Source organism: Neomonachus schauinslandi, chromosome 1 (genome assembly GCF_002201575.2).
Source record: "Neomonachus schauinslandi chromosome 1, ASM220157v2, whole genome shotgun sequence".
Classification (NCBI taxonomy): domain Eukaryota; kingdom Metazoa; phylum Chordata; class Mammalia; order Carnivora; family Phocidae; genus Neomonachus; species Neomonachus schauinslandi.
In genome coordinates, this window is record NC_058403.1 from 188,675,133 (window position 1) to 188,686,705 (window position 11,573).

General features: G+C 37.9%; 1 protein-coding gene across 1 annotated transcript; it reads right to left on the bottom strand.

Moving 5' to 3' along the window:
* Positions 1-281: 281 nt before the first annotated feature.
* Positions 282-1,504, bottom strand: LOC110585078 (cytochrome c oxidase subunit 6C-like). Its single transcript, XM_021695252.1, has 2 exons — positions 1,493-1,504; positions 282-515 (listed from the first exon to the last, which is right to left on the bottom strand). Exons 1-2 carry the CDS (start codon positions 1,502-1,504, stop codon positions 282-284), a joined length of 246 nt encoding a protein of 81 aa, XP_021550927.1.
* Positions 1,505-11,573: the final 10,069 nt, after the last annotated feature.

Sequence of the window (11,573 nt, forward strand, 5' to 3'; positions counted from 1 at the left end):
TAATACTGGGTTCATATTCCATTCAAGTCCATAAACAAGTATTGAGTTTGACTATAATAATAAAACAATTAACATTTCTCAAAGGCCAACTACACGCCAAAGGCCAGGTTGAACACTGTACTATTTTTTTTTTTTTTTACTGTCCACAGTATTTATTACTTGTTTTTTTTATCAAGAGAAACTATTCCATAACCCAGTATTCATGTTTCATAGCTCAGGAACACAGGTCAGTGACAAACTTCCATGGAACCCAACCCAAAGAAATTCTTTACATTCCAAAATCACTTTGTACTCTGAAAGATACCGACCTTCATCTCTTCAAAATCTTTCATGGAATCATAATTTCTGTAGAAATCTGCATATGCCTTCTTTCTTGGTTCAGCCACAGCAAACTTATAGAAAGCTGCAACCCCCAGGGATACAGCGAATGCTCCAACAAAATGAAATCGCAGACGCTTGGCCAGAAAGCCTTGCATTGGAGGTTTTGTCAAAACACTGAAGTTATAGTGGTCATTCTCCTCAACACCAGCCTCAAACCCACGTCCTTCCTAACTGATACTTGAACACTGTACTTACGTTTTCTCTTTGAATCGTGCTCTCTCAGGGCAGGGCTTCCTCTTTGTTCACTACTATATCCCCAGCCAGCCTAGAGCAGACACCCAATGGCCCTGTTGGCTGGTCCTGCTTATTATTTATCATCTCAAATGTAAAGGTGAGTAAATTCAGGCTCAAGAGTTGTCATTTGTCCAAGGACGTCAGGAAGGGCAGCATGACCCTGAAGCCTGGACTCCTTACACAAAGGAATGTGACCTCACCTGTGTACTCTCACAACGAAAGCCTGAAGGGTAGGGTGAACGTGGATAGACCACTCAAAAGTTTTAATGCTGTTTAGTGCTGGGGAGCTGGGGACAGGGTGTATGGGTACAGAGGTCCCTGGGAGGGTATGGTTCTGACATGACTCTCTAAAGTCTCTACAGGAATGTTATTGGGGGTAAGAACATTCCAGAATAAGCCCAAGGTTCCTGGGGAGCCTTGAGACAGAATTCAAGCTGGGGTCAGAGGTCAGGGGTATACCCATGTGGCCTGTGCAAAGTGTTGTAGCTTTCCAAAAAAAGGTTAGCTTGATGGCAAAGGAAGAGTCATTCTGAAAACCTGACACAATAAACATGGGACTTTATGGGCCAGCAAAGAGATTAGTTTTCACCTCTCTTCTTTTCTTCACCTAATAGATACTAAATTTATTTTCCCTAGAAACTGAAAGTGTCTCAGATTCTCCTGTGCCTTTGGCCTAGTGCCATGGGCTAACAGTAGTCAATAACATTTTGTATAACAAGAAAACTGTAGTTGGGAATGTAAAATGGTACAGCACTGTGGAAAATGATTTGGCAGTTTCTAGAAAACTAAGCATACACTTATCCTACAACCCAGCAGTTGCAGTCCTGGGCATTTATCCCAGAGGAATGAAAACTTATGTTCACACAAAAACCCGTACATGATCGTACATAGTAGCTTTATTTGTAATAACCCCAAACTGGAAACAGCCAAAATGTCCTACAATAGGTGAATGATTAAACCAACTGTGGTACACCCATACTGCATGGAATAATATTTAACCATAAAAAGAACAAACTACTGATACAGGCAACAACTTGGATGGATCTCAAGGACATTGTGCTAAGTGGGGGAAAAAAAAAAAACAACTCTCCGATCTCCTGCTGTATGATTCCATTTATATAAAATTCTCAAAATGAGAAAAGGAGACCTGATTAGTAGTTACCAGGGGTAGGGAAGGATGGGTGTGACTGTAATAGGGTAGCACTAGGGAGCTCTTTGTAGTGACACAACAGTTCCAGTGGTTACTCCGATATACAGAGGTGATAAAATAGCGTACAAACACATCATACCAATGCCAGTGTCCTGGTTTTACTATAGTTCCCGGAGCCATAACCACTGGCGAAACTAGATGAAGGGTTCAAGGACCTCTCCGTACTATCTTTGCAACTTCCTGTGAATACATAATTATTTCAAAATAGAAAGTTTTAAAAAAAGAAAAGAAAATTGTAGTTGAAAGCATCGCCTGATTTCTCAAATTTCCCTTCTACACCATTCTGAAGAAATTCTAGTCAAGTGGAAGGATGCTCATGCCTCTCATATAGAGAAGTCTTCTTTATTCCTTTTACAGCTTCATAATATTCCGTTTCATGTCTGTATCATATATATTTTTTCATCTAAACCCTGAATGTTTATTTCCATCTTTTGCTATTGTAAAGTCATTATATTATTATAAATAGCTACCACGAATACCTCATGCATAAATTTCACCCATTTCTTCTATGACTATGTTTGCAGTACAAATTCTTTAAAGTGGCAAAGCTTTTCTTTTTTTTTTTTTTTAAAGATTTCATTTATTTATTTGATACAGAGAGAATGAGAGACAGAGAGCATGAGAGGGAGGAGGGTCAGAGGGAGAAGCAGACTCCCTGCCGAGCAGGGAGCCCGATGCGGGACTCGATCCAGGGACTCCAGGATCATGACCTGAGCCGAAGGCAGTCGCCTAACCAACTGAGCCACCCAGGCGCCCGCAAAACTTGTTTTCTTAACAACTATGCTGTATTGCTATATTTATTCTATATTTTAAGCAACATAAACTTTTTTCAAGGAGCCTCATTTCTGAAAATAGATATTTATGCACACATTCTTAATGGCAAAAGTTTTTAGTCTACTTCAAGTTATACATATTCAACATTAATAAAACATTTCTATTTAACTTAAACTAGTCATTTATCTATTGGAGTTGATTTAAATTTTTTTTAATTTTTAAAAAAATATTCATTTATTAGGGGGAGAGAGAGCACAAGTGGGAGGAAGGGCAGAGGGAGAAGGCAAATCAGGCTCTCCACTGAGCAGGGAGCCCCCAGTGCCTGGAAGGGCCAGATCCCAGGACCCTGGGATCACAACCTGAGCCGAAGGCAGCCACTTAACTGACTGAGCCACCCAGGTGCCCCTCAAATACATTTTTTAAAAAGATTTTATTTATTTATTTATTTGAGAAACAGAGCGAGAGCGAGAGAGAGAGAGCACACGCAGGGGGAGTGGCAGAGGAAGAGGGAGAAGCAGACCCCCAGCTGAGTAGGGAGCCCCACATGGGGCTCTAGACCAGGACCTCTGAGATCATGACCTGGAGGAAGGCAGTCACTTAACCAACTGAGCCACCCAGCTGCCCCTTAAATACATATTTTTAAAGATTTTCTTTTAAGTAATCTCTACACCAATGTGGAGCTTGAACCAACAACCCCCAGATCAAGAGTCCCATGCTCTAGGGATTGAGCCAGTCAGGTGTCCCAATTTAAATGCATTTTTAAAGTTATACACTCACTATTATAATACAGTTCATTTTTTTAAAAAGATTTTATTTATTTATTTGAGAGAGAGAGAATGAGAGAGAGAGAGCACATGAGAGGGGGGAGGGTCAGAGGGAGAAGCAGACTCCCTGCTGAGCAGGGAGCCCGATGCGGGACTGGATCCAGGGACTCCAGGATCATGACCTGAGCCGAAGGCAGTCGCTTAACCAACTGAGCCACCCAGGCGCCCCTAATACAGTTCATTTTTACACAGATCCAGAGAAAATGTGAAATCCTGTCTACCTAAATATAACAACTACACATAGAATAAGACTGGTGTTATTAATTCAGAGACATCTCTTCCAATCCAGTATTATAAATAGGTTCTAATATATTAAACAAAATAGTTTTCCTTCAGCTAAAAAAACCATTTTTTTAAATCTAGTCAAGTAATCAGCATCAAAATGTTTGGGATGCTATGCCGCGCCTGGAAATGGGGAGTTGTATCCATCCTTTAAAAGTTCACGGTACAACGTGTGGGTGAAGCTTTCTGGGCAACCTTTCCCTCTTTCAGCCTTTGCTGCTGCGAAGCCAAAATCTGGGCTCTTAGGCTGAGTTTTGCAACCCACAGAAAATGTGGCTAAGGCCAGAGAACAGACGTATTTATACTTTCGGAGGCCCCACTTTTCACGAGTCACGTGGCTGCCCTGACACGGGCTTCTGCGCCTCCTGCAGTTTGCTGCCGCCAGTCAAGTGGAGCGGGCGCCCTCTACGGCTGAGCCTCGGGAATAAAACAGTCACCGCCACGTGGGAAAGGGATTGGGGGAATTCACCTGGATGGCTTTTCCTCAACAGCTACGCTTCTAAAGCTTCCAGAAACTAAATTCTATCAGGGCAGTACCAGAAATAACCCAATGGACCAATGCGTGTGCGTACGAGTGCGTGCATGCAGACACACCCATAATATCCCCCTTTAAGACCCCTAAAAGTTTGTCCCATTCAAACAAGGTTCATTACAGCATTGTTTGTAATGGAGAAACTGGAAATATCAATTTTTTAAAAAAGAAATATTTAAATCACCCTTTGTTTCTTTCCCTTGCTGATCACTAATCCAGATATTCCAGTTTTGCTGATTGCTATTTCAATCAAAATTCTATCAAGATTTTTTTTCTGTAGATGCAGATAAGCTGATTGTAAAATAATTTTGAAAAAGAAGAGTAACGTTGGAGGACTTACACTGTTCGATTTTAAAAACGATTACACAGCTTCAGTAATTAAGACTATAATATTGAAGGGATAAACATAGAGATCAATGGAACAGAATAGATAGTCCCAACTACAGACCCACACAAAACAGTCAAGTGATTTATGTACAAAGGTGCAAAGTCAACTCAATGGAGAAAAGATGGTCTTTTTACCAAATGATGTTGAAACAAATGGACACCATCTGCAAAAAAAGAAAACTTGAGACCTAAACCTCACACCTTAAACAAAAATTAACTCAAAATGGGTCATTGATCCAAATGTAAAACTATAAAACCTTAAAGGTTTTTTTTTAAGATTTTATTTATTTTTTTTGACAGAGAGATAGAGAGCACAAGCAGGCAGAGAGGCAGGCAGAGGGAGAGGGAGAAGCAGACTCCCCGCTGAGCAGGGAGCCTGACATGGGGCTCGATCCCAGGACCCTGAGATCATGACCTGAGCCGAAGGCAGCCACTTAACTGACTGAGCCACCCAGGAGCCCCTAAAACTATAAAACTTTAGAAGGAAACATCAGAGAAAACCTTTGCAATCTGGTGTTAGGCAAGGAGTTCTTAGATAAGATACCAAAATGTGACCCATAAAAGAAAAATTTGGTAAATTGAATTTCATCAAAATTTAAACCTTTTTCTCTACAAAAGACACTGTTAAGAAAATGAAGAGATACGCCACAGACTGTGAGAAAATATTTGCAAGTTAGTTATCCAACAAAGAACTTGTATCCAGAATATATATGTAACTCAACTGTAAGAAAATTTCAAATGACCTAATAAAAAATGGGCAAAGGATTTAAACAGGTATTTCATCAAAGATGACACACAAATGGCCAATAAGTCTTTGAAGAGATGTTCAACTTCATTAGCCATTAGGGAATGCAAATTAAAACCATGATGATATCACTACACACCTAACAGAAAGGCAAAAAAGCAAAAAGAACAAACAAATGATACTACCAAGTGTTGGTGAGGATATGGAGTGGCTGGAACTCTCATACACTGGTGGTGAGAATACAAAATGGTACAGCCACTCCAGAAAGCAGTTTGACAATTTCTTAAAAGTTAAATACGCACACCATATGACCCAGTAATCCCAATCTCACACCATAGAGAAATACCAACATATGTTTACACAAAACTCCATTAAAAAAATTTTGTATTAGCTCTATCCAGCATTGCCAAAAACTGGGAACAATTCAAAAGTCCCTCAACAAGTAAATGGATAAACCAGCTGTGGTACATGCATACAACAGAATACTACTCAGCAAGAACAAAGAATGAACTATTTTTTTTTTTAAAGATTTTATTTATTTGACAGAGAGAGACACAGCGAGAGAGGGAACACAAGCAGGGGGAGTGGGAGAGGGAGAAGCAGGCTTCCCGCGGAGCAAGGAGCCCGATGTGGGGCTCGATCCCAGGACTCTGGGATCATGACCTGAGCTGAAGGCAGATGCCCAACAACTGAGTCACCCAGGCGCCCCCAAAGAATGAACTATTAATACACATGGCAACTTGGATGAATCTCAAAGGTATTATGTGAGTGAAAGAAGTCAGTCTCAGAAAGTTATATACCGTATGATTTCATTTATATAACATTCTGGAAAAGGGAATAGTATGGCAACAAACACAGATTAGTGGTTATTAGGGATGGGAGGAAGGAGTGGGCTTCGTGAGGACAGTGGGAGGGAGTTTTGGGGGTCATAGGACTGTTCTGTATCCTCATTGTGGTTGTCAGCTTCAAAACTCATAGAGCTGGACACATACACACACAATTTTACTGTATGCTCACTTAAAAAATATATTTTTAAAAAGCTAATCTTCATGTAAACAAAGGGAGATATAGTCTTACATGCTTATACGCAAGTGGTCCTTCTTGTAAATACACAGAAGAAATGAGTCATAGTGGCTGTTGAGGTGGGGAGAGGAAGCAAGGTATCCAAGGTGGGGGAGGGGAGGGCAATTACTTTATACCTTCCTGTACTTGAGTTTTTTTTCCTATAATGAAATAAATTTCCTACTCAAAAATATTTTTGAAATTCAAAATAAAATATAAAACATAAAGGCATATGGATATATGGGAAAGAAATACATAAAAATAATAAATAGTATTTTGATCACAATTGAGATTTATTATAAATCTTCCTTTTTAAATCTCATGTTAAGCTACTACACATTCTCCTTTCCAGGCATTTTTCTTTTTTTTTTTTAAAGATTTTATTTATTTATTCATGACAGACAGAGAGAGAGAGAGAGAGAGGCAGAGGGAGAAGCAGGCTCCCAAGGAGCAGGGAGCCCGATGCGGGACTTGATCCCAGGACCCTGAGATCATGACCTGAGCCGAAGGCAGACGCTTAACCATCTGAGCCACCCAGGCGCCCTTCCAGGCATTTTTCTAACCACATACATACTTTTAGATAAAATTGGGATTATATTTCAAATTATTTTTATTCTGCTTTTTTCATTTAATATTATTTCATAAATACTTTTGCATACTATTTAATTCTTTAAAGATAGAATTTCAGGTATTATGTAATATTTCAACATCTGGATATACCCTAATTTATCTAAGTATTTTCCCAGATATTTAAGTACTTGAAAAATTGTCCTACTATATGAATATTTTCACATAAATTAATCAAAAGCAACCAAGATTTAAGAGGATAAATCCTTACAAGTAGAATAACTAAGCCAAAGGAATATGGCTATATTATAATATGTAAACACCTTTATTTGTATGTATGAACATATTTATTTGAAGGTTCTTGAGATTGACTAACAAACTGCTTTCCAGAAACACTGGAACAATTAATACTGTGTATGAGTGTCCATTTCCCTGAACCCTTACAAGTATTAGATAAACTTTGTTAAATCTTTAGTAATTTGAAGGGCCAAGAAATGAGGTCTCATCGATGTTTTGATTTCTATTCCTTTGGGTATGAGTGAAGTCAGACATAATTCATGGTTTTGTTTTATTTTTTTGACATAATTCATGTTTGCTAGTCATTTCTACTACTTTGTGAAGTGTCTCTTCACACTCTTTGCCCATTTTCCATTGGGATATTAGTGTTTTCTCCTTATTTCTTAGGAATTCTTCATGTATTAAATATTTATATAAATTTATGCCGTGTCTGTGACAAAGATTTTCCCAGTATGTTATTTGGCTTGTAATTTTATGAACTATGTATGTTAATTAACAATCAACTAAAGTAATATATTCTCATTATTTAAAAAATCATACTACATAAAAGGTATAAAAAGTAAAACATTCCTTGATCTCTATTAGTCAAATTCTACCCTTCCACCATTTAGCTTCTCTTCACAATTTCTCATGAATTCTTTCAAAACACTTTTTTTATGAGTATATATATTTACTCCTGTATTTTATTTAGACAAATGGGATTCCATTTTCTTAGTTCATATCTAACCTTGCTTGGAGATTGTTCCCAATAAGAACATATGATATATACGTATGGATCCATACATGTAGGTCTGCCTCGTTCTCCTATTTTTATTCTTTTAACAGAAGAATGATATTCCATGGAGGAGATGTAACATGCTTCATTAAACCAGTTCCCAACTGATGGATATGTGAATGCTTCTAGTTTTTCACTATTTCTGCTTTTTAAAAATTTCTTTATCCAATATTCATTTGTATATTATATTTTGGTACAGGGTTTCCCAGTTTTTGTAACCTGTGAGGAAAGATAAGATCAGTTTCATAAAAATGTTATTTATAAGGTATCATAGAAACCGGAGACATTGTTGTTGATAAAATAGTAATAATCACTAATATGCCACCTGTCCCTGGAGACAAAGCATGTCTTCTCTGCTTCATCCTGAGGGAACAGAAGGAGACTTTCATTCACTGAGACTTTACATGTGAAGTTTGAATTCTGCTGTGATCACTTTCCTAAAAGAGGTTGACAGACGATAAGCACATGGAAAGGTGTTCAACATTGTTGGTAATCAAGGAAATAAAAATTAAAACCACATGATATATAAACCCACAACCAACAGGATAGCAAAATCTTAAAAACTGCTATCATCAAATGTTGGTAAAGATTAGGAGCAACTTAGTTGGTTAAGAGGCTGCCTTTGGCTCTGGTCATGATCCTGGAGTCCCGGGATCGAGTCCCGCATCGGGCTCCCTGCTCTGTGGGGAGCCTGCTTCTCCCTCTCCCACTCCCCCGGCTTGTGTTCCCTCTCTCGCTGTGTCTCTCTCTGTCAAAAAAAAAAAAAAATCACACTACCTGATTTTAAGAATTACAATATAGCTACAGTTATCAAGACAGTATGGTATTGGAGGAGGAGGAGGGACAGAGATATAGATCAATGGAACAGGACAGACTCCAGAAATGCACCTACACAAATTTGGTCAAATGATTTTTTTACAAACATGCAAAAACAATTCAATGGAGAAAGTAGTTCTCTCAACAAATGGTATTGGAATAATTGGACATACTTAAGGAAAAAAAATCAAAGATCTCAATCTAAACCTAAATCTTATACAAATTTTAACTCAAAATAGATCATAGATCTAAGTGGAAAACACAAAACCATAACACTTTTATAAAAAAGGAGAAAATCTTTGTATGCTGGTGTTAGGTAAAAATTTCTCATATATGATACCAAAAAGCATAATCCATAAAAGGAAAAAGTTGAAAAATTGGACTTCATCAAAATTAAAAACTTTTGCCCTGTGAAGTAACCTTACAGGATGAAAAGACAACCCATAAACTGAAGAACATATTTGCATATCACGTATCTGACAAAGGACTTGCATAGAGAATCCATAAACAGTGCTCTGAACACAACAGTGAGAAAATAATCTCAATATGCAAAAATCAGTCAATGAAATAGACCACATAAACAGAATGAAGGGGGGGAAACTGTGTGGCTACAGAAAAAGTGTATGCCAAAATTCAACACCCTTTCATGTTAAAAACATTTGACAAACTAGGAGTAGAAGGAAACCACTTCAACATAATAAAGGCCATATATGAAAAACCTACAGCTAACATCAGCTAACTCAATGGTGAAAAACTGAAAATTTTCCCTCTAAGATCAGGAAGAAGACAAGGATGCCTGCTTTTGCCACTTCTACTCAACATAGTATTAGAAGCTCTAGTCAGAGCAATTAGACAAGGAAAAAAAAAGGCATCCAAATTAGAAAGGAAGACATAAAATCATTTCTTTTTACAGATGGCATGATCTTATGCATAGGAAATCCTAAAGATTACACACACACACACACCTGTTAGAACTAATAAACAAATTTAGCAAATTTGCAGGATATGAAATCAGCACTCAAAAGTCACAGTTGCATTTCTATACACTGACAATGGACAATATGAAAAGGATATTAAGAAAACCATTCCACTCATAATAGCCTCCAAAAGAATAAAATAATTAGGAATTCATTTAACCAAGGAGGCTAAAGATTTAAACACTGAAAACTACAAGACATTGCTAAAGGAAATTAAAGAAGATACAAATAGGGCGCCTGGGTGGCTCAGATGGTTGGGTTGGGCATCTGGCCTTCAGCTCGGGTCGTGATCTCAGGGTCCTGGGATCGAGTCCTGCATCGGGCTCCTTGCTTAGCAGGGAGCCTGCTTCTCCCCCTGCCTGCCACTCCCCCTGCTTGTACTCTCCCTCTCTCTCTCTCTCTGGCAAATAAATAAATAAAATCTTTAAAAATAAATAAATAAAGAAGATACAAATAAATGAAAGATATCCCGTGTTCATAGATTGGAAGGTTTAATATTGTTAAGATGTCAATAGCACCTGAAGCAATTTACAGATCCAGTGCAGTCCCTATTAAAATCCCAATGACAGTGTTAGCAGAAATAGTAAAACCCATCCTAAAGTTCATATGGAATCTCAAGGAACTCCAAGTAGCCAAAACAACCTTGAAAAAGAATAACAAAGCTGGAGGACTCAACTTCTGATTTCAAACTTACTACCAAGCTACACTAATCAAAACAGTGTGGTCCTGGGGCGCCTGGGTGGATCAGCTGGATGTCCGACTCCTGGTTTTGGCTCTGGTTGTGCTCTCAGGGTCCTGGGATTAAGCCCTGCATTGGGCTCCCTACTCAGCAGGGAATCTGCTTGTCCCTTTCCCTCTGCTTCTCCTCCTCCTCCTCCTCTCTCTCTCTCTCAAATAAATAGATACAATCTTAAAAAAAAAAAAGTGCAAAAGAATGAAATTGGACCCACCATTACATCATATATAAAAATTAACTCAAAATCGACCAAAGACCTAAACATAAGAGCTAATACTATAAAACTCTTAGAAGTAAATATAGGAGAAATGCTTCATGATATTGAATTTAGCAATGATTTCTTAGATATGTTAAATCAGAAGCAAACGGAGACCAATCTTGAAAATTCCCTGAACTGACAAAACCAGCTTCGTCATACAAACAAAGCTTCATTTAGTTTATTTTGCAAGGCTAACTCGATCTGGATAATTTCTTGCTTGCGTCCCTATAAATGAAAAGCAAAACGAACTGTTTCCCAAGGTTAATATGAAAATATTAACTGAAATATCACTGAAAATTGTAATATTATAACCAATCACCATGAAGAATAAACTCACTGCTTTCTCACTATATAAACTGCTTTATAACAATATACTCCTAAGACTCATGTCATGTTTTGGTTTGAGGGCTCCCAGTTTATAAACTGTCTTTTTGGTGTGTGCACAGTAAGTTTTTACTAATTACTACTTCAGTGATTCATTGGTTTTACTTGGGCTATTTTGAATCTTTGACAGATATAATACCAAACGCACAGGCAATAAGAGAAAAAATAAGTTGGACTTTATCAAAATTAAACACTTTTGTGTAACAAGGGACACTGTCACCAGAGTGAAAAGGCAACCCAAGGAATGGGAGAAAATATTTGTAAATCATATATCTGATAAGCGATTAATATCCAGGTTATATAGAGATATATTAATATCCAGGTTATATAT